Source organism: Ammospiza caudacuta, chromosome 1, assembly GCF_027887145.1.
Source record: "Ammospiza caudacuta isolate bAmmCau1 chromosome 1, bAmmCau1.pri, whole genome shotgun sequence".
NCBI lineage: Eukaryota > Metazoa > Chordata > Aves > Passeriformes > Passerellidae > Ammospiza > Ammospiza caudacuta.
In genome coordinates this window covers 149972782-149996742 of record NC_080593.1, presented here as the reverse complement: position 1 = coordinate 149996742, position 23961 = coordinate 149972782, and the positions used below count along the sequence as shown (strand labels likewise).

Here is a 23961-nt window from a genome sequence, read left to right as displayed (position 1 = left end):
TTGTAAAAGTTGTGATTCACCTGACCTTGTAGTTGAGTTAATTGACTCTTGGACTAACCTGCAGCACTGGGGGATTCTTTTGTCATGGAGTTTTATAAGGGCCTTTTTTGCAATCTATCCTGTTGTCAGAATTATAGACCAAGGAGCTGGCAGAATGCTCCCTGTAGGTACCAGGCATCCAGCAGAGTTCCACAATATCGATCATCAGTTCAATTCAGCCTTGTGTGAAAGAAGAACATAAAACATTTCTGGGGACAGCAGCTCCTGCTCTTACTTCCCAAGTAAAGCTGAACTTGTAGATGCAGATAATTTTTAAGTGAGGAAATAAGTTAAAACTGCTAAACAAAGTTTTTGTTATTTATGTAGCAATGCAGCTCTGTAAAAGATACAGGGACCAATGACTTCAGAAACAGCTTTTATCACATTTTCAAAGCAATGAGAGTGTCTTCAGATTTGCTTTTGGCATGAAACCTTTCTCTGTTGGGAACTTGCAGCTGGTTCCTCAGCAGCTTTAAAAATCAGTTGAGGATGGCAGGTAATGGGTCATAATGGCTTTCTGTCAGTTTAAATCTACCTGATGGGCTGTTTGTCAGCCCTGTGTGATGAGGTGTGGCCAGACTCACTGGGATGTTTACGTACCTAACTCCCAGTTATTTCTCTGGGTATTAAACATCTGAAAACCCTTTTTGAAATTAAACTTGCATAATGACATTCATGTTCCCAGCTAAGAGCTGTCCAGAACCATAAAATTGAAAAGTCTGGAAAAGCCCTGTAAGATCACTGAGTCCAACTGTTATGCTACACTTCCATGTTCACCACTAAACCATGTCCCCAAATGCCACATTCACCCTTTTCTGTGAATATTTCCATGGATGGCAAATCCACCACTTCCCTGTTCCAGTGCTTGACCACCTTTACAGTAGAAGAATTTTTTCCTAATACCTAGTTTAAGGCAACCCTCCTTCCAGATCCTACTTCTGTTCACTTCCATGTGCTCCTGCTGGCCCTTCTTGTAGATTTGCTAACTTCCAGGCAACTGGGACCTCCATGGTTAAAAAACTAGTACCAAGAAGTGAGACAGCCTTGTCTGCTCTCCCAAAGGAAGGATTTCTTAAGGGAGCTAGTGAGAGCCTGGTTCTGTTTTCTTTTGTGTTGGAAGAATTCAGAAAGTCTCTGTCTGCCTAGAGGGAAAACCAGCTTATACTGGTGCATATCCTGCAGGGGCACTTTATACAGCAAAAGCCACATTAGTGGATGAAACCAGAGTGTTCTGAATTTATAACTTGGCTGAAAAGATGGGAGATTCAAAGCACAGAATAAAATATGATCAGGTATTTTGGCATTAGGAAAGACTGGATCTCAACATTTGCTGCAACTGCAAAACAGTGTTCTGGAAATTTAGAGGACTTTTTGCTTTTAATACAATTAAAGGCTTCTGGTTTTATGTGCCTTGGACTGTGCCAGTTTTTGCATAGTGATGGATTATGTTAACTATTCATTAGGACCACGTTCCATAGTTTGTTCTTCATTAATTGCTGCCATTATGTTTTGTTTTGTATTGAGTGCTTATGCCTGACTGCTCAGATGTTCTGATATTTATGAAAGGTTTATTTGGGAATGATTATAGGAGCAGGCTGGCTTGGGCATGAAGAATAATGTTAACTGTATTCTTCAGGTGGGAAAAGAGATGGCTTAGAGGCATAGCAAACAAAGTTTGAAAAATCATGGATGGCATAAAAGATAGAAAAAGAATACGTTCATTGTGTTTTCCCTGATAAGAACTGAGTTTGGTCCTAACAAAGAGGAGAAGGCTCATTATGCAATGGGCAGCAGTGGGTGATTCCTTGTCAAAGGGATGTTGTGAGTGTTGTAAGTTTACCTGAGTTCAAGGGGAGGATGCAGAAGTCTGTATGAGATAAATCCATAAAAAGCTATTGATATAGAATATGCATTTGTCTCTGAATTATACACCTGGATTCCAAAGATCCAGAGGTACAAGAGAGATGTTTTTTCTGTTCATTCTCATTCTTATGCATCCAGTAATGGCTAGTAACAAAAAAAAAGTGATACTGGATTAGTTATCCCTTCTGTACCCCCCTGCATCCCCATGCTATGACAGGTTTTTATGATGAAGTAGAGAAAACCAGTGTTGGATTTTTGCTTACTTTATGTGTTTGCTTACGTACAGGGGTTGTGGTGTCACACTGGGTAAATCTCTGCCTGATATGTTTGCAATGTTTGATTTGAGAAACTTCTGTTATCCAGGGCTGCCAGCTAAAGAACAAAGACCTGAGCTGTAGTGCCTGTTTTGGGCAGACATTATAATATTTGTTGCTATAATTTGGTACATTTAGAGGGTTTTGGGTGTTCCTGGCCATTCTCAGAAGTTACAGGTCTCCAGTGCATCTGGAACAGAACAGAATTATTTACAGATTTCATGAACAGAAGCATGAAGTGAAAAACAGCCTTTTTAACATGATGGATACTCAACTGCAGATTTCCATTATATTTTAGCCAATTTGAGAGCTTCACTATTGCAATGATGAAAGGGCTCCTCAGAGACAGAACCTGGAGGGCACCAGCTCATGTTCATCTCTCTTCAGGCTTCCAAATAAAGCAGATTTTTTAGGAACTACAGTGATGCTTTTAGAAAGCATTGCTGGGACATGGAGAGAGTTTTAGAAGTTCTGCTCTTAAGCCTGATACATTGCTCTCTTTCCCCTCCCCGTGCCAGGGATGTATTTCCACAAGGCCTGCCTGATGAATATGCCTTTGTAACTACCTTCAAATTCCGGAAGGCTTCCAGGAAGGAGGACTGGTATATCTGGCAGATTATTGACAAGTATGGCATACCACAGGTAAGAGGCTCTTTTATAGCCAGCAGGAACAGCCTTTTTTTTTTTTTTTGGCCATGAGCCAGTTTTCTTGCCTTAACCTCCCACTTCTTTTTCTTGTGAACTGGTAAAAATTCTAAAATCCTGTTACTTTTTCAGTGGATTTTGCTGCAAATATTTTACCTTTAATTCAAACCCCAAATAAATGTTTGTATATACCTTGGTTGTTATTAGGATGCAAATGAATGTGTTAGTTGGAAAGGGGGACAAAAAAATACCATCCTTGCTCTTGAAACTACTGTTGAATTTTCAGTTGTTTTGTTCAGATCCTTCTGCTTTGGGAAAATATTTTGCCTTTTTGGGAAAAGGTTGTCGCAGGGATGTACTACAGAGCAGTGAGTTATGTCAAGTTTTGCACAGCCTTCTAGGTGACTTGTAAATGCATTATGGGTTCCTGCTCTGGGTGTGGGTGTGACATCTGTTATAGTTCCAAAACTCTGAGTCCTGGCTGCTGCACAATTTGATCAAATAATTTTCTTTCAAGACCTCTCAGGTCCTCAGAAAAAAAATACTATAAGTATGTACTAAAGGGCTGAATGTCCCTACACAAGTTTTTAGAAGCTTGCTAGAGTTTAGGGTTTTGAGGGTGCTTGAGGAGGGAGTGATTTGGGTTGTACATTTTTCTGCTCAGCACCAAATATAGTGGTGATGGCATTACCCAGGACTCTAAAGTGAGCTGTCAGCATGGGCTCACATAGCTCTGTAATTCAGTATTGCTGCTTTGGGACTGGTGTTTAAAAGGATTTTGAGAACTATCAGTGAAGAACAGGTGCAGTTTGGAGAATTAGATAACTGGGCTTGAGACAGTGGTAAAAGGTGTATATGAAAGTTATTATCAGCTGAAGTTTCATTAAATGAAATGTGATTTACTGTGCTACATACATCCCTAGCTGCTGCAGAGTGAGAATTATCTCTTGGTATTTCTTGCAGGAAGTTAAAAACTTGAACTGCTTAGGTGTGGAGAGAGAAAAACACTCAATATTTCCAGTAATAATTTCAAAAGTGCCTTAAAAATTATGGGGCCAGAAGTGTCTTAGAGCCCCATGAGCCTCGTTTCATGTGGAGTTGGTTGTGGTTTGGCTGCTCCCTTGCAGACCTGCACAGCTCACAGATGCAGACGCTCCTGGGCCAACTTTGATCCAAACTGGCATTCCCAGTCAGCACAGTGCTCAGCTGCAGGGAGAAGTTGGGTCAGAGGTGGAGTCAGCCTACCCTGGGCTGCTCACATCACTCACAGCTCAGGGCCAAGGTGGCCCTGCAGCTCATGGGCACACCATTCCTGGCTCTGCCTGCTCCAATCCCTGCTGCTGACTGGCTTTGGTAAAAGAAGACACCAATTTGTAAATTAACTCAAAGTTGCATGACTTCAAACACCTATTTTTGCCTGCTCTGTAGCTTGCAGTATAGACGTTGGGGTGTAGTTTTCTGTCCAAAGCAACTGAAATAAAAGTGTGGGCAGTGCCATAGCTCAGCAGACTGGTTTCACTGGTTTCATATGAGGTATTTTTTCCATATCCCATGGGACACCTGAGGACATGTGATGGGAGTAAAGAGCCTGCTGGGAGGCAGTGGAGGAGAACATGGGGTAGAGGGATCCAAACCAGGTTCAGCTTTGGGGAAATGCCTTTGCGTGGTGTCCATGACCTGCACCACCACCCAGCCATGGCACTAGGTGGCCTGTGCTGAAACCATGCCAAGGGTTGTACTCACACGAGAAGGCTTTAGCTGCTTGTGTGAAATAGGAGTCTCATAAGAGAATAGCCAGATCTCATAAGCTCTTGGAGATCTATTTCACACCCAAGGTAGCTCAGCTACCTTAGAAGGCATAAAATCAGCAGGATGGCTTTTGTGGCAGTGTTGGGAACAAAAAGATTTTAATAAAAGGCAAAATAACAAACTCTTTACAGAGAAAAACCAATTTAGGTGCAAGAGTCCTTCCTGCCCCTGGTAAAACACCCCACAAAAGCGATTAGTTTCTATGTTCTCTTCTTTTTCTAGTAAATTGCCCAGGTGGGACTTTTTGGCTCTTGTCCAATTAGCTATCCTTAAGTTTGAGGTGAAGTCCACTAGGTCTTATGAGATGCTTTTTCACTTAATCGAGGAGAGAAACTTCTAAGCTCATAGGGGGACAAAAGATTGTTTTGTCACTTTGTCAACAGAGGGCACATTCCTATAGTCCTATAGTCCTATAGTTGTGGGTCTGCCCCGAAGCCTGTGGAGCCTCATCTTATTTACCAGCCCAAGTAAATGAGAGCAATTATTCACTGAGCCCAAGTAGGCTTCTTTTCCATATCCCCCACAAAATTCCATCCTCTGCTCTGCGCTTTCTCACCGCAGCCGGTGCCACCCCTTGCTTGGGGCTGTGGGTGCTGATGGAAAGCAGACAGGAGGAAGGAGGAGGCTTTGTTTCTCAGCAGACCCCCCTGTTTGCTCGCAGGTGTCCATCAGGCTGGATGGGGAGAACAAGGCTCTGGAGTACAACGCCGTGGGCCTCACCAGGGACGCCGTCAGGGTGGTGTTCCGCAACGCGCGCGTCAGCGACCTGTTCGACCGCGGCTGGCACAAAATCGCCCTCAGCATCCAGGCCAAGGCTGTCTCCCTGTACATAGACTGCAAGCTGGTCCAGGTGCTGCCCATTGAGGACAGGGAGAACATTGACATTCAAGGAAAGACTGTGATTGGCAAACGCTTGTATGACAGTGTCCCCATTGATGTAAGTACTGCGCTTGCTGGTTAGAGCTGGGTGGAGGCTCAGCTTTGGGTTTGCAGCCTGTGAATGAGGGGGGTTGTGTTGTAATTGACCCTTTTCCTGAGGCAGCATTGCTGATATGGGACCAGTGTTACATAGTTAAGACAGATTGGCACCTTATGATGCACAGGATTTGCTGTATTTTTATGTGATACTGTATCTCCAAAATAGGGATTAAAAATGAGAAATTTATTTCGTATTTCTGTCTAGTCATAGAATGTGCTACAGTTAGAAGCAAAACCAAAATTGTACACAAATATCATCAAACTGGGTACTGACGAACACAGAAAAGTCTTCATCTGATCTTGGCATTATGAATGTTTCTACAGGTGATAAAAAGAGTTGGAGGGAAAAAGAAAACTTGTTAATTCAAAAGAGCTGTGATATATTCTCCATTCCTCAGATATTAAATGACCCCTAGTACAAACAAACCAAAGTCAAGACACACACGCTGATTGTCCAGCAGCAGTGTTACCCTGGTATAATTTATGTGTGATAGTTTGGTATTTCAGACTTGTATAATCTTTCTTGGCTGTGCAAAATGGATGGAATGTGCATATCAAATGTGTTCATAGCATTTCTCACGCAGGAATAACTGGTCAGAAGATGCAAGGCACAACAGGAGGAAAATAGACTTTGTGTCTAGATGAAATTCTAGGAAGGATAGACGTGGCCAGGATATGTCTTCTCAGACAGAAGTTTGGCCAGAACATGGGGATTTGCACAAAAACCTGGACCAGAATTTGAATAGACATTTTCAAAGTCTTATTATCTCAGCTCCTGTAGCATGCTGAGGTATTGGTCTATTATTGATAGGGAGAGATAGAGATTGACTACAGGATCCACAGAACCGCTCTGAAGTTTGCACCATCTGTTTTTTGTTTGTGTTTGCCTGCTCTGTTTGTGTCCAAGCAAAAGGACACAGGGTCTTTAATAATTCACTGTGTCTGAGATGCTGCCTCCCTTTGTCTCCCAGTTTGATCTTCAGAGGATGGTGATTTACTGTGACTCCAGGCACGCCGAGCTGGAGACCTGCTGCGACATTCCCTCTGGACCAGTAAGCTCCTTTTTGTCATTTACTCATTTTCACATGAACACTTTCCACTGAAATCTATTACATAAACCAGGGAATATGTGGCAGTGTGGGATTATAATTTTTGTTTAATAAGGGTGATTGAAACCTAACTGTGTAATTGGCAGTGTAGCAGCTCAGAGGAGGGCCACTGCAGAGGGATGAGTATGAGGAATTTGAAGTTTCCAAGTTCCTCTTTCCTTGTCAAACTGTCAAGGGAAACAAAACCCCAAAGTGATGATAGAACAACAGAAATGCAGCATGAAATATTCAACATGTTTCCCACTGGCTTTATTTGGAAACAGCTAAAAACAGTGCCAGTTGCAGTTTATTTTCCTGTGCCCAACTCTCACTAGAAACCTCCACCCTCCTTTCACTCTTCTCCCCTCAATTTTGGTTAAAGAGGTTCATTATTCATTTTGCCACATTTTCCCCTTTTGCTTTGATGAATGGCTTTTGTGGGATTTCATTCCTCATGAGGACACATTTGGCTGTGTGTCACAGTGGTGCCTGTGGGATTTGTCTAAAGTGGGTGGAAGGGGAAGCTTTCCGGCATTTAAGGCTTTGTCCTGACCTTGAGTGTCTGGGTGCAGTGCCAGGTCACGGTCCTGACAGAAGCACCTCCCCTGGAAGTGAGGCCCACTGTTGGCAGTGAGCAAGTTGGACATCTCAAGATTTTCAACTGCTCCTGTCCTCCTGGACAAAAGGTGAGTGCTGAGATGAGAGTGTTTCATTTGGGATGTCTATAGAGGTAAAGGAAGTTTCCCTGGTGTTTTCTCTTTGCCTAATTCAGTGATTCTGGTCATGCTGGTAGTCCTGGTTGCAACATTGAAAACAAAGTGATTATTCTTATCTAGTTCAGTTATTTGATCCTTCTTCGAATAAAATTAAACAGATTATGAAGGTAAATGTGGCCACAGTGAAAAAAATCTCATGGCTTTTGAAAGGAACATGCTTGCTTTCTCTGGCTCTGACTGGGACCTCTGAGAAACCAGCTTCATTGTCATTGCTACTGAGGGCATGTCAGCTTTATTGTCTTCTCTGCTTAAACCTGAAAACATTTTTGTTGTCCTCCTGTTCTCCTAGGATCAGGCCCCTTGCTTGAATATAAAATGAGAAGATAAGTTTGATTAATCATGTATTTTTTTATCTTAGGGGGAGAGGGGTCCACTTGGCTTTGAAGGTCCCAAGGGTCAAAAGGTCAGTAATACGTCCTAGTTCGTTTGGTTAATAAAAACAGCAACAGCTAAACAATTTCAGAGTAAATTGAGGATTTGAAGATTGTGAGAGTCAATTTAGTATACCATTAAGTTCAGACAGTTTTGGATGAGCCTGGGACTGCAGAAGTTTTTTGTGATCTTGTATCTTTAATTTACGCTTGCATTTAGGCTTCTCTTTTGCTGCTTTACATCATTCTTAGAGTAAATGTGTTGCAAAATCCTTTCCTGTAGCTTCTAAACTGTCATTTTTGCAATACTGTTATTCACTAGGTCATGCACAGCTTCCATGGCAGGTCACCTGAAACAGAGATGCTGCTGCCATGCTGTGCCTTTCTCACAATGATACACGTGCATAGTTGAGGTAGCAGCCTTCCAGTCACACTTCAGAAAGTTTCTTGAGACTAAGGGTAAAGGATCAGTCTCAATCTTTTATCCTTAGCAAGACTGCCTGAGTCATGTTGTTAAATATAGGCCACTTCCCCCAGTACTCTTCTTCCTAGATAAAAGGGTAGGAGAGTGGTTGTGATGTCTGCTTCAAGCTTCACAGTGCAGCCTTTCTATTACCCTGCCTGTTCTGCAGGCCTCTCTGATATACATGTGTGTGCATTCAGCACAAACACATTTTCCTTCTGTGCCTGGTTACAGAGAGAGCCATGAGGCAATAGACTCAAAGTAAGGGCTTGTAAGAGTCACAACATGGCAGGAGAGGTGAAAGCTGGTGGTGTTGGTGGCTCCCAGTTTTACTATCTGAAAAGATGTTTAGGGGAAAAGTTATATTCAAAAATATTTTCATCTGAATTGGTTCTGCAAATTGAGTCACTGAATTTATACCTGTTTGGTGAATAACTGAGTAGCATCCCACCAAAAGTCACTCAGTTATTATGAAAGACTGTGGGAGGGGAAATGAATAATCTCTGGGTTTTGGAGGGTCAAACACCTTCAGAGATGTGTTGTCTTTTGGCAAAGCTTGGTCTGCTGTCTGCAGAGAGAAGTTTTGGGGATAAGAATATGCCTTTTGGAGGCTGGGATGAAAGAACATGGGCTCATTACTGCTCAAATGTGCAAAGGCTCCTTATGCCTCCATATAAAGTTATATAGGAGCTTTCTATTTTAATCCATGACAGCTTCAATAGTTATGGGCTATTTTAAGGAACAGCAAAGCCATGGCTGTTGTGAGGAGGTTGCAGAAAAGACAATGGTGATAATGACAAAAGGGCCCTGCAGCAAGATCCCATTGTCTTCCCCTGCTTTGCCAAGGTCTGTGTGCTGCTGAGGGTGCCTCAGTGTCTCACATGGGTCAGTACTGGGTGCAGGACACACCGGTGGATGCAGAGGAGTGTGTCTACAAGAACAGCATCAGGGGCTTTCTGGAACAGACCCCAAAAGGACTGTCCCACTCCTGCAGATGCGAGTGACTTTGCCCTGGCTGTGGCGGTTTTGAGACTTGTACACAGACAAGGCAGGACTGTGTAACAGTCTCAAGGACCTGGGGATGATGCCATTTAAATATAGGATCTGACAACAATTTACTGTAAATATGATGATTTGAGACAAATTATTTAGCTTCTCTATCTGCTAAATAAGGCAAGTTGTATGTTTATCTCCCATCTTGCAAAGATGTTGAGATTCAATAACAAATACCACTCTTGACAGCAGTTCTTACATTGCTATTGCCAAGGACCAGCTTGTCACAGTCCTTGCTCCATGTTCAAAAATAAATTTTAGCTCTCCTCCTCTCTCTCTGCAACATTACTGAGCTACCTAGGCTAAAATCCTGCCCTTGGCAAGGAATTTAGTGCTTATTTGCAGCTTGCCAACATTACCACCTGGTATTTATTAGAGAAAGATGAAGATAATGTGATTCTGATCTTCTCTAAGCTTTCAAAGGCTGGGAGAAACAGGAGAGCTTGCAGTTATCAAAAAAAGTGGAAAATATTTCTGGGAGATAAACACCTCTGCCTCAATGACCCACACTGCCAAAGTGAGGGTAATGCATGGAGACGCAGCTGATGTGTTTTGGAATGAGATATGATAAAGAACTGTATTGGGAAATAGCTGGGCAGGAAATAGCTGTGGCAGAACTGGCTCATATGTCTGAGGCTGGGTCCTATTGATAAATTTTAGATGCTAATGACAACCCAGTCTGATTTATTTTCCTTCCACAGTCCCTCTGCAGGCTGTGTTGTTTGCAGGCAGCCAGGATGGCTGCTTGGGGCACTGGGCTGATGATCAACAGGCTGCTTCTCTCTTCCAGCACTGCTATTGATCCAAGAGTAGACAAAATCCTTGCTCTGTGAGAGGTGCTTTTATACACAAAGAAATTACAAGTCTTACCTAGCATTGTGAAGTTTGTGAAGTCCAGTTTATTTAGACAAGCTCTAGCAGGATGTATCTTTTCCTCCAAATTAGAAAGTGACTTAAAAGAGATGGTCACATAAAAATTTTTGTGAATTTTACCACAGCCTTCTTAATTGACAATGACATAGTTTTTGTGTATGTGCTACTTGCTCTGTGAGTTTTCTTTCTTTCAGCAAAAAAACAAAGCAGAAAGGTTAAAGAAAGAAACTTTCATATTTCCTGTGCTTTCAAAAGCATTTCTTCACCTAGGGAAAAGAAAGGATGATCCTGGCAAATGTTTTCAGTTCCTGGTGTTGCTAAGCAGATTTTTTTGAGGGGGCAGAGATCAGGATAAATTCGATAGAGACACAAAATTAAACCCTGCTGTGCTCCCTGTGGGGAGATATGGGGAGAGCAGAGGCCATCAGACATATTGATGCTCTGGTTCTGGAGGGTCCTGCTCCAGGTCTGAGACTTTTCCAGCTTGATTTTAAGTCTGTACTGATGTCACAGTGCACAAATAGGTGAGCACATTGCATTTGTAAGTGAGAGATGGGGTGCTCAGCACAGCACGTTTCTGGTTTGTACATTTTGGGTGAGAATCGGGAAGGAGCTGGGCAGAGTGTGTGGGCAGAGCCTTCTGCTCCCCAGCAGCTCCCAGTGCTGCAGGAATTGAAGGAACTGGTGGCAGCACAGCACATAGCCTTAAACTAGTCCAAGTAGTGGATATATCCCCCACTGGTCTCCTTCCTCTAGTTTTAAGAGTGCAGAGAAGTGTGTGAAAATTCTTTACAGGGATTTTTTCTGCAGTTGCTGGGTTTGGCACCATTTTAAGTTCTGTATCTGATAAATATTTATGAAATTTTGGATCTTTGATTCTTTGTCCCCTTTACTCCTGTCCTTTTTAGGAGAAAAGTAAAGAAAAAGTTTTACTTGGTTTTTGATTGACCATTTTTCTCTTTTCCTCCCTGTGTATGTCCTTCTCCAGTTATAACTTTTCCAACCATCATAACTTGTATCTTTTCAATTGTCTCTTGTCTATGTTACTTTCCCTCTCTCCCATTGGAACAAGCAGGAATAATGACTCTGTGTGTTGCACACTTGTGGGGGGGAGAAAAAGGTTAGCTGATTCTGAAAATTTAGTGAAAATTTAGACTGAAAACAAGGGGCTTGGATTACAAAATAAAAAAAAACCCTCTAAAATCTTAACAATATTTTCAGGTTATTTTTTGCGCATTTTTGGCATGTACCCTCGAGGTCTTCTGCAAAGCACCTTTGCAAATATTTCCTCTCTTAATAAAAAATAAGGGCATTTGAAGTACTTCACAGGAGAAAACTCTCTGCCTTGCCAGTGCACTCCAAAGGCTTCTACCAGTATTTTCACATGAAAAATAAAAGGGAAAATAAATCTGAAAACTTGGATGTTTACAAGACATGCAATTAGGTACACCCAGTCCTTAGGGCAGGAGCTGAAATCTTGGCTGTAGAGACTGGTGGAACCAAAAGTGTCCATTATTTCAGTCAAACCCTTGTTGCATCACTTTCCTTCTATGTCTAAGAAAGGAATGAATTAACTATGTGATATTAACACATTTTCTGTTTCAAGGGAGAAAGAGGCATCCCAGGGCTTCCTGGACTCCGAGGAGAAAAAGGAGAGTCAGTAAGTAAGAAATACCCAATGATTTTGCTAAAGGAAATGAAAATGTGAGTAGTTGTTTTCTCCTTCATGGTGAGAACCTGTTCACAGCATTGGGTGCCCAATCCCAGGAGGAGCCTGATCTCCCTGGCACTCACTGGCCTCTCTTGGAGAGGGGCAGATGAAGGTTTCATCCCTGGGGAGAGCTGATAACTGACTTAATACTGACCTTCTAATTAAATATGGAACTTGGATGCACTTGATTACCACAGCTGCACGTCTGCTGGGGGACAATATGAGGCAACTGAGCACAAAGAAGATGCAAATCTCTCTTGACTTTTTACATTCAGATGACCAAGACACAGCCTCCCCCAGCTGTAATTAATGCAAATGCCAGGCTGAGATTTTAGGCAAAAAAATCTTTAACCCTATGTAAAATTCATTCCAGTAAGTGTTGTTGGCAACTTCACATTTGGAAATGTAACATCATGCTCTTCCATGAATAAAAAATAAGATGTTTTCCTGGCTGCAGTAGGAGAATTTGGGATAAGTTTTTAGTTTAATTTGTCACTGAATTATTATGCCCAAAGAAAATTGCTTTCCCTACAGTAGTTTTGAAGTGACTTGTATGTCTATATATAAAGAGAGATAGATCTTGGATGCATAACAAGGAGAATATGAAATACGTATCTGTAGTGTTGTTTGATGCCCTTGTTCTGAAATTTACATTTTAGCTCTTTTTTTTTTTCATTTCTAGGGCAAAGCCTATGGCATAGGAGAGAAAGGAGAAAAGGTAAGATCTAATCCTTCACTGGCCTAACAAATGAATTGCTTGCTGTTGCCTGATGTAGTTCAGAGGTTGCTTTTGGAGTGCATAGGATACAAAAGATGTTGGATCTTTGTAGGGAACCTTTATGTCTCCTTCTGCAGACAAGCTTTAGAGTGTTCATTGCCTTCTCCCCTTCATGTTGTTTGAGTTTCTTTGTGCACTGAGCATGGAAAATCTGATCAAATTCAAATCATAATCTTTCCTTTGTATAAGCAGCAGTGAGTTCGTGGAGGATAATGCACAAAAGAAATTGGCTGGAAGGATGAAAAACAGAAAGAAAGCATAATTTTGAGTTTATTGAATTTTTCAGCAGGATTAAATTTGGCTTATGAGAAGTCTGTCATAGTCTTTCTTCCAATTGGATCTGTTCATTAATAAACTGAATGAAAAAAAGCTGGAACATTTTTTTACTTCTAATATTAGGCAGGACAGAGTAATAAGACTTGGAGGACTTAAAACTGAGGATACGGAATAACCACTGAAAATTTCTGTATTATCTATCTTGGAAAACTCTTTCATTGGTGATCCACAGTGGGAAACAAGTAGCAGGACTGGATTAATTTACATTTTAAAAAGATGGTGATTTCAAGGCAATATTGGCTACAAACTTTCTATTCTGCACAAAAAAAAAAGTCTCAATGCCTAGACTTCAGAAGAGAATGAGCTCTTTCTGTCTGTAGCTCTGTATCACACCTGGCTGAGGGTGTTTTCCTCATGATCAAAGGGAAATTTCAAGTTGCAAGGAACAATGGGAAAAGATTGACAGGATAGGAGATGAACATATTAAGGAAGAAGTCAAGGTTTGTGTTGAAAATGAGATAAGGAATCTGTTGAGATGTTTTTCAGGGAATCTGTGGCTACTCAATTGCTCAGAGAATTTCAAACTATTGGATTGTGATTGTAAAGGAAGAATACTGCACTAGAGAGAACATGGCCTTTATGCCCATTGCAGCTTCGCATTTGCTCTTTATATGGTTATGATATATTGATTGTATATAGTGGTAATTCATCATGTGAAATTACAATCGAAATGCCAGTTGCTCATGGCAGGAAATTTTATTGAGCCAGGCTCGAAACATGGGGGCCATAAAAACCACATCTCTGCATTCATTTTCCTGCAGTCCTCCCACTGACAGACACAATTTAGCCTTTGAGACTCAGGATTCAACCTTTGGAAACCAGCTCGTGTTTGTCAGGTGGTGAGAGCCAGCAGTGTGGTGGGAAACATAATGTTTATGGTATTAGTTGTGCTGTAGTTGAAGCAAGTTCTTCTTTTCTTCTGTTTTGAACTCTACAGAAAAATGTCAGAAAATATATTTATCTCTGTATTATTTTCATGCATAGACAAATAGGTTTGCAGGTCTGGAGGGGGAAAAATAGAGAGATGTCACAGTATGAGCAGAACTTCTTCAGCTGGAGTAGCCAAACAGCATTGAGTGCCCAAAGAAATGTGTAGGCTTTGGAGGATGCTGAGTTTATGGTCAGCTTGTTGTGCTTATTTGGTACCTCTGCCAGCTGAGGCAGCCTGTTCTCCTCTGTTCAGGGAGGGTTTATGGGACCCAGGGTGTTTGTGCCCCATGTAACCCAATGGCTCAGTGTCACTGCTGTTCCTGGTGCAGGGCAAAGATTTATCAGCTGTATGCTGCTGGCTTGATTAAAGAGAGCCTCAGGATATAGAATCATAAAATCATGGACTATCTCAGGTTGGAAGGAATTCATATGGATTATCTAATTCAACTCCTTGCTCCTTTCAGGACTAAAACTAAACTGTGTAACTAAGAGCACAATCCAGATGCTTCTTGAGCTCTGACAGGCTTGGTGCTGTGACCATGTCCCTGTACAGTCTGTTCCAGTGCCCAAGAAATAGCCAGAACCACAGGGAGCAGGGCTGCAAGTGCCTGCAATGCCAGTTACCATCAAAGTAGAATAACCTATGAAATTAAAACCTTCCCAGAGAGGAGAACACCTGGAAGGAGAGGATTCAGGTATTTCCTTTGTTTGCCTGCTGCTCCACAATGGATGCACGAGCAGGAATTCTTGTTTCTTTCTCACTTTGGCTGTGACAGGTTTGTTTCCTTGATTTATATGGGTATGAGCCAGTGCTGGAAAGCTGGATCAGAGATGCTGGACTTCACTAACAGCTGCAGTCCGTGTGGTTGTTGCCATGCATGTGCTATGGGATCCTTTAAAAGGATGAGGCTCACATCCTAAATGTTGATGGAACAAAGTGTTCTCACCTTTGAAAAGACCGAGATGACAAAATTAAAATCACCCCTTATTACAGACTTGCTCTCCAGCTGTGCCAGTGCCAAACACCTGTCAGACCATGCTGTTGCCAAGTACTGTTTGTATGGCATTTATGTGAGGTCTGAGGCATTTGTCAGAGGGAAAATCCTGTGCTTTTCCAGAAGGACAGGAGAGGTACTGGCCTTGCTTCTCCAGGTCATCACCTTAGTTATATCACCAAGTTAAAGCCAAAAGGATGCTTGTATTAGCATATATAACATGTCAAGCACATCATTAGTGGCAAACCCCGAGATAATAGCAGCTGTGGCTGAAAACCTAATTCATGTTGACATGAGGACTTGTGTAACTTTTGTACCCAGGAAACTCATGGTTCAAGCAGCAGCCTGGCATGTTCTGCCAGGCCTAAATAGCTCAGAATGATAGAGGATGCTTTTTTTTTTGTACAGAAACATGCATATGCAGCCAAGTTACTGTACACAGATATAAAAAAAAATATACCATAATGCATCTACAGGTGCCCATGTAAACCACTCTCAAGTGGATTTCCTGGAGAGGTGGGATTCACCTATTGCTGCTCTGTGTTGGATCTTAAATATCCATTGTTTACTGTCATCTTTCAGCCCTTGGAGTTCTTAATCCCTTTCACCTTAGATGTAGTCTGTCATATTTCTGCTCATAAATCTGTGTCCCTTTACTGTGTGTTCATTCACTTTTGCAAATGCTTCTGTTGTTGGACAAACGTGGACAAATATCCAATTCTGTAGCCTCATCACCATGAAAAGGAATGCTTTAGCTTTATTCTGGAGGTTATTCAAGTGGCTGTCTGCTAAACCAGGAGGGCTGATTCTGGAAGGGTTATACCTCACATCTCAAATCCCTATTGATTCCAGAGGAGCAGGGGCAGGAGGAGCAGCTGGAGAGCATTTCTGAGGACCATTCAAGCAAAAGGGGGTTTCAGTAACTCGATCAAAGTCAGAGAATTCATTTCTGACAAGGGAGGTTCTGTAGAGCATGAGGTCTGCATTACTGGGGCACAGCCATCCACATCACGAGCCAGCCCTCCCAATGCCTCCATGCAAAATTTAACTGGGAGGCTCTCAAAAACTTCTGCCTTTGTCTTGCAAAGGACTGAGCATTATGCAGTGGTGCTGAGACACCCTTCCAGCATCCCAAAGGCCAAGAGCACTGAAAAGGTTCTGCAGGCAGGAAAGTGCTTGGAAATGTTATGACTTTAGGGTGAGCAAGACACAAATCTGTCAAACTTTGAGTGGTATGGAGATATTAGCGGGAAATTTTCACCCTTTCTTCTGTTATAAAACGGAAGGGAAGGCAAACCAAGCTACCTTTCTAGCAAGTTTAAAATTAACAAAATGAAGTTGCTTTTCATCCAGCAGGTATTGAAACACCTCTTTGCAGACTGTTCTGGATGTTAAAGTTTTGTGTTTGAAACAGTGCATATGAGTTAATTAGAGAGAGACATCTGTAAGCCTCTAGTGAGTACAAAGACATTTTCTTCTTCAGGATGTCAGTGGAGCTCTGCAAAATGTAATTGGTGACAGGACAGGTCTGAGAGGTCTCCCATGAGGAGAACTGAGGCAGATGGGCCAGGAGCTTACTGCACCTTTGTTTTGACTGCTGATAGCTATTCTTAGACTTTTGTATAACTCTTGAATATTCCTAACACCTTCGTTGCCCAGAAAGAGACAGAAATTTCCATAGTATGCTCAGGGCTTAGACCAACACTATTCACAGCTCTTGAAGAAGAGCAGGAAGCATGAAAAAGGTGTCATGACACAAGTGGATCAAATGATGACTACCATGATTTTTCCACAGGAAACTAATTAATCAGAGGAAAAAACTCTAAGCATGAGCACCCATCTTTCGCAGAGGTGGTGGGTGAAGGTTTCATTATGTTTTGCACTGAGACTTCCTTCACTAATGAGTTTCCAAGAGTATCCAGGCTTTCCTTTTGTGCTTTATCTGTTTTCCTTCATGCTAATACTCACACAGGCAGCAATGATTATGAGAAACAACTTTAGTAGATAAAGTCTATATTCTCTTAGCATTGTTTTTCATGCTAATAACTCTGATAAAAACGCAGAAGGACTATTATAGTATTTCTAAGGAGACTAAAATCTCTGAAGTGTCTTGGCTTATTAGAGATGCAGTGACTGCAAGGCCAAGCATAGAAAGGAAAAGCAGGCAGATAGTTCAGGCTCTGGGCTAGACTGTGGGATATCCAGACTTGGAACTTGGCTCTAATGACCTTGAGCAGAGCAGCTCTTTTTTGTTCCCCCAAAATTAAGCTGAAGACCCTTTTTCCCTCCAGCTCTGTATCTTTTGCCCACTAGATCCGTCTAACAGAGGCTTTGCTTCATCTTCCCTTCTCTTCCAAATTGGAGTTATTGCCATTTTTAGGGCTTCTGGAAAAGCTGTGGAAATCTGCTCTGTTAGATACAGTGTCTCCACACACAGCCCTGTGCTTTGTCTGCCCAGAGGCAGCTGAATATACCAAAGGCCTGACCTGAAAGCCCTGTTGCTTTTTTACGCCTGTGCTGTGCTGTCAGCAGGACTTGCCAAATGAGCATGAGCTCTGTGCCTTTAGATCAGCATCCAGCAACCTGGGACACAAGAAAATGAGTGCAGTTCTGCCTGCAAAAATTGCTGCAAGCCGGTTCAATGGAGAAAGAGAGCTTTCATCTGTGTATTTTTAAGGGATGCATTTTGGGACCAGGAGGATGGTGTGTGTGATTTACTGGCAGGTAAAGCTCACACTGGCAGGTAAGGCTCAGGCTGGCAATGATAATTTAGATCCAAGGGCCAGAGGTGAAAGCTTGAAAACATCTTCAGTACAAAGGAGGGGAAGCAACCAGCTTGAACATCTAATAGCAGGATGTGTTGTCTGAGCTCTTAAATGATGTGGGGCCTAAGCTCACACGAACCAAGAAATAGTCTTTATTCCTGCAACTTCCAAAAAAATATCACTTCAACAGAAATGTATGTCCTTTTCATTGCTGAAATGGTGAGCCCAGCAGGGAAGATGCTCCAGTGAGGTTAAAGACCTTGCTTGGGTTGCTGTGGTATTCAGGCAGTGTCACCAAGTCCCCAAACTCACCAATGCCACCCAGTTTACCCAGGTCTGGAGAGCTGAAGGGTGTCCCCAGAGACGCTAAAGCAGAAGCAGGCTGCAGGAACCATGGTACATCAGCATCCATGCTGGCTCCTTCAGTGAGCACTTCTTGACAGTAACAAAATGGAAAAACATTGCCAAGTTTAGAGATAACATTGAGTTGAAATTTGAAGACAAAACAAAACCCCAATGCCCTGTCACTGATGTTCCCTGGAGACAGTGGTTATGGAAACGTTGCCTCCTCAGGGTTGAGTTCTCATCTTCTTAGTGCTCAGGTCTTCTTATTTTATTGCAGAACAATAGGTAATGTGAGTAAAACTGACCAGGTAAGGCAAAGTGAAAGCACAATCTGCAGGAATTTTTTATATATATGTTTTGGGTTTTTTTGGTTTTTTTTTTTTCAGTTTGTTGTGGTTTTTTTGGTGCTGCAACTGTTCTTTGGCTCAGGAACTATTCTTAGCCACTGAGTGCTGGTTAAGAGCACTTAACCTCTCAGTCCAGCACTTACACATGTGTATAATATTACCTCATCTACTACATAAGGCTGTCATGCCGTTCACTGGAGTTTTTAATATCTGTGATTTCTTCTCAGAATCCTCATATTAAAAGATGAGTTCTAGTAAAGTTACTATCTGCCTTCCTCAGTATGTTCTGAATCCTCCTGTGTATGTGGCCAATTTTGGTCTGCATGCTGAGTATTTTTGTGTCCCCTTAACTGTAGTTAAAGCACATTCTGCAGAGCTAAATAACCATGGTTTGCTGGAGTTCTTTTTCTTAACCATAATTAGAGGGTTTTAGATAAATTCTGTGGGTTTCTGTGACCCAGAATAACAGCTGCAGATTGCAATAAACAACTCAAAGTCAGCTCGCATACTTATTGTGATTGTGACAGCTTAATTCTCAGCAGTGTAAGAGTGCTAGTAACTTGGTTCCCTTTTTGTTTTCCCCTTACATAAACTTAGAAAACATGTATTTCTTTTCAGTATTGCCCCCTGGCTGGCAGGTGCATTGCTGGTATGCAATGACATCTACTGGCAGCCAGAAGTTTGCAAAGTCTCCAGCACTTGTTTCTTTAGAGAATTTCTCTGCCAAGATCCACTAGCAGTGAGGAAAGGAAGCATGTGAGAGAGATTTGCCAGCTCCATGTTTCTTCTGAAAATAAACTGGGAAGGGGGGCCGGGGAAAAACCAGATTGTCTTGATTCTGTAATTGATAAATCTTGTTGGAGTGGAGGATGCTCCTCAGAGTGATATTTTAGTGGATAGGTATGGATTATCTGCCTGTTAGGTGGGAAATAAAACAGCTTTCCCAGCAGTCTGGAGCACACCCTCTGAAGTGCAGCTCTAAGCTCAATGAATCACAGAGAGCTGAAGCGTCACACAAAGCAAGCTGCTATCACTGGTCCATCAAAGGTATCCTAAGCATTCCCTGCCCTTCTCCCTGCTGGTTAATCTCTCTAGTTAAGCAGATGGGTTTTCCCCTTTCCACTGATCGAAGCTCTTGCTGAGCTGTTTCTGGTTTTGTGATGGCTGAGAAGGTGCAGGTGCCTTGGTCATGGCTTCCCTGAAGGGGCAGGTAAGGGCAGCTGACATAGGGCAGCACTTGATTTTATTCTGTTCTTGACTTGCCCAAGTGCAACTCTGGACACCTTTCATTTCCTCTTCTCGGTCTCTCACCCTTTTTCTTAAGCACTACCTTGAGATTTTGTGTCTCCCAAAGCCCCCAAGCCTCCTGTCTCTGGCATTGGCAGGAAGATAGTGTTTTGGGTCACAGGCTCTGCTGAGTACAAATGTACACATAGTACTAAGTGCCAGATGAGGAAAATGTGAGGATTTTTCATGACAAAAGTTTGCTTTCCTGTTGAAGCAGTGTCTGGACCCTTAGTGGTTGTTATTTCGAGAATATCTGATACATTTGGTGTTGGGAGTAGGTTTGAGTCTCTGGAGACTGGGTTTTTTTCTGTCCTTGTCACTGGCTCCAAAGAAGATCTTGACCAGAGCTTTTCCCCTTCCCGTACCTCAGTGTCCAAGTAAAATGGGAAGAAGGATCATGACCTTTGTCATAACCTCTGAGATGTAAAAGACCCAGGGAGCAGCACCACTTCATAAAGAAATAGTATAAATAAAAAAAATAGTTTGGGTTGGAAGAGACATTAAAGATCATCTAGTTCCAACCCCTGTGTCTGGCTGGATCAGAGAGATTTATAGCTTTGGCAAAGGCTTGACTGAGCAGCCTCAGGTGTGTTTGGCAGTGGACAGCAGTGCATCACTGCAAGTTATAAGTAGGTGGTGATAAGACTTCAGGCAAAGGTTCTCTTCAGTTTGAGTGTGACATTTAAAGAGAGGTGTGGAGAGATGTTGCTCTAAAACAGCAGTGAGAAGAATGATCAGTGATTTGGCAAATTTAATCAGCAGGGATAGATTTAAAGGTAGGGACTCTTCAAGGAGGAGAGGAATCATGGACTAGATGATTCAGTTAATCCTGAGGAAAAGCTTTGTACATATTTCAGAGAAGCATCAGAAGATAGACTGAGGGGTGAATATGGAATATCAGTAGCAGAAGATGGATAAGAGCAGATCAACACCAGAGTTTGGAGTGCTCTGACACATTACTCCCCTGCCCTAACAAGCTCTTCTTGGAGCTACTGAAATTGATAAGGGATATGTGATCTGAAACATCAGAAACTTCCCAGAAGCAGAGGAAATGGATTTTATAGATTATTCTTGCAAGAGAAAGTATAAACCAGTATGTGTCAATTCATCCACAAGACTAGAACAATTTTCTGTGTACTTTTCATAGAGGAAAGGACTTTAATTTATCAATGCCATGATACATGACTGGAATATTTTTCTGTTTCAATGAACACTTCCCTCTGGTACTTGGCAAGCTGTTTGTCTGGTCTTGAGTAATGTCAGGTGCTGGTAAGGAGCATCAGCTTGTGCTTCAAGGCAAAGAAGTTTCTGGAGCAGAGTTATGTTTTTCATATTTTAAAGTTTCTAGAAAATGTGTCTTTAATTGAAGGTCCTCTTGTCCCAACCATGCAAACATGAAAAAAGGAACTTTTGGGATCTATTAGTCCTACTTCTGCAAACCCAACTCACTGTAGCCCAGTGTATTTGTCAGGTTATTCCTCTGTGCAGTGGGATTATAGTACTGATTGTTTCCAATTATATTTTACCTCCTATTCATTATGTTCAATCATAAATAGCTCTGCAAACTCTTGACTGTTTCTTAATTTGAACGTTTCAGCAATTGTTGAACAGGAGTATTTCAAACAGAAGAGCTCTCTCTTGTACTCCCCTGTGCTCTCTGCTTTCTTTAGTTACATTCTGCACTTGGCTCAGCCTGGGCTGGAGATGAAGCAGAAGTTCAGGAGCTGCCAGGGGTGTCTGACCACCCTGGCCTCTCAGAGACTGCAAATAATATGAAGCTGATGTACAGGATTCCAGGCACCAGTGACAACTTTGAAGTCTTTAGGAAGTTTCTGTGTTATTCTGAACTCTATACTGACCTTGATGACTATAGAGCTGTGCCACATGAGTGAGCTGTGATGCATCTTTTCTGCTGCAGTACCAAGCTTACAGGTGACCATGTGTCAAATTAGTTACAACCCAGCTGTTGCTTTACCTCTTTTAATGAAAATTTGGAGCACCAGGTTTCTTGAGAGAAAGATATCTGTTGGAATCTCTGAAAAATGGGACATCTTTGCACTTTAGAAGAACTGTGATCATAAAATGGGAGGATCAGAAGGACCCTTCTGGTCTCATGGGGGGCATTCATGACATTCGTGATAAGATTCAAGGGGTTAGAGAGCTTTTGAAAATTAGTATCTCCGGGGAAAGTACCTTTTGGAGACAACTGAATTCTATGTAATGTATTAAATGAAATCTTTCATACATTTGAAACATAAAATCCACAAATAGTTATCATTTAAACAGTTATTTGCACTAGGCTGGATTTCCTGATAGTCCTGCAAAACCTATGACTTCCTCTGACCCCTGTGCATCATGTCCACATTACCACTCTGTTTATTAAATCAGGATATCATATGAAGACCCAGATGAGAAGATTTCCTTCATTTCTTCCTTATTCTTTACTTCAGCAAAGTCCAAGTTGAGATTAATGTCTTATTTTATGTGGAAGCAGAAGATCAGGCCAGCTTTGGTATCAAATTTGCCAAGATATTAACAGGGCTTTAGGGTTATTCAGCAAATACAATCCTGCATCTGGGGACTGGAGAATGGCAGTCATTTGTGCTGCCTGTCTGGTCAGCAGCTTTTGAAAATGGAGTTAGGTGACATATATCCACTGTAGCTTTGCCTCTGAGCTGATCTGCAGATCATCCCTGGCTTTTAATGAAGACCTGGTATTTGCCCTGCCTCTCTAAGAAAAAACCCTCAAAACCACCCCACCTCTAAATCTACAGTATATTTCAATAAAATATTTATTATGTCCTTGGTTGGTTCCCTTGAATAGAGAAACCCTGAAAAGAAAGATATAGCATTCTTCCAGACCTTGAGGTCTCTTGGAAATGCTCTAAGACATTTGAACCTGAAGACCCCACTCAGCATCTCTTCTATCGTCCCACTTCATGGGACTCACCAAACACTGCTAACAATCCAGTGTGTAACCATGGATCAGCAGTAGGACAGCTACCCATCATCTCCTCATTTATTCTTCATGAGCATCAAGCTGCCAAGGTAGATGCAGACCAAAGAGCCAGGAGAAATAATGAATTTATGGTTAAAGCACTGACCTGGGTCACAGGAAATCTTGAGCGAGTTTCTGTCTTTGCTCCAGACTCTGGGACCTTTGCCTGTCCTCTCCTGTGTTGTACCTCTGACTGATCACCCTCATGAGGTGACAGCAATACTGCAGTTGCTGTAACCCCCTTCTCATTCCACAGGGATGCTGTGAAATTAATTAACAAAGGAGAGAGGGGGGTGTTAATGGTGAAGTGCCACCACTCCGCAGTTAAATTTTATTTCTGTTTCCATTTCATCATGCCCAGTTTGTTTTGTTTCTCTTTAAATCTTAATATTTTTCCTCCTACTTTGGCTCTAGACCCCCAGTTTGTGCAGCTGCCAATACACTGAATGTGTGATTTGTGGGGGTCTGCTTGGCAGATTTTTTGCAGGTCTTCCATTGACATTTTGTGACAGGGTTAGAAATTTTAATTTCATACCAGGATTAGAAAAATGGCACTTTTCTAATGAAAAAGTAGATGTAGACCAGTTTGGAAGATAAACAGAATGTATGGAATTGACCTTAGAATGATCTGTCTTCTGTTGTCTGGTCTGTGTGCTGAAGGAAGAGACCAGTGATTTATTTGAATTTGACTGGCAAATGAGAATCTAACCATGTGTTTTGGACTAACTTTTCCCCATTTTATTTTTTTGTTTAGCTTGCTCTATTTTCATTAACATAGGCCACAACCCAGAGTTGCAAATAAAATATGTGATTATAGGCCACAGCTGTTCTCCAGTTAGAAGAAATATTTGTAAACTTGGCAGCTGCTTGAGGAGCTGCAAATGGGGGAAAGAAAACCATTTAAATTTGAGTAGATTGCTTAAAAACATCACTGAAGAATTTTTCCTTTATGTGCTTTATGTCTCTCTAAAATCAGGTAATACTGAATTGTTCTATCTCTACATCTCTCCTTATACCTGCAGATTCCTTCCTTCTCTGTTTTAGGTCACTTCAGAAAAAAAAATTATTAAGAGCTTGGATATGGCAAAATCTGTGCACTAGTTTCTCCCACTCTGATGAAATAAATCATCTAGCAATTAAGGTTATTTTTTTCTGTAATTTCATCACTATCTGCACTCAGACATAGCAGGATCTACA

At 41.8% G+C, this 23961-nt stretch overlaps 1 protein-coding gene across 1 annotated transcript in view; it reads left to right on the top strand.

Moving 5' to 3' along the window:
• COL22A1 (collagen type XXII alpha 1 chain) overlaps positions 1–23961 on the top strand; it is a 203374-nt gene that overhangs the window by 61088 nt on the left and 118325 nt on the right. The window contains exons 5-11 of the mRNA XM_058812385.1: positions 2735–2858; positions 5332–5607; positions 6620–6700; positions 7309–7422; positions 7871–7915; positions 11879–11932; positions 12666–12701. Coding sequence (XP_058668368.1) covers positions 2735–2858; positions 5332–5607; positions 6620–6700; positions 7309–7422; positions 7871–7915; positions 11879–11932; positions 12666–12701 — 730 coding nt within the window. The remainder of the gene's footprint in view (positions 1–2734; positions 2859–5331; positions 5608–6619; positions 6701–7308; positions 7423–7870; positions 7916–11878; positions 11933–12665; positions 12702–23961) is intronic.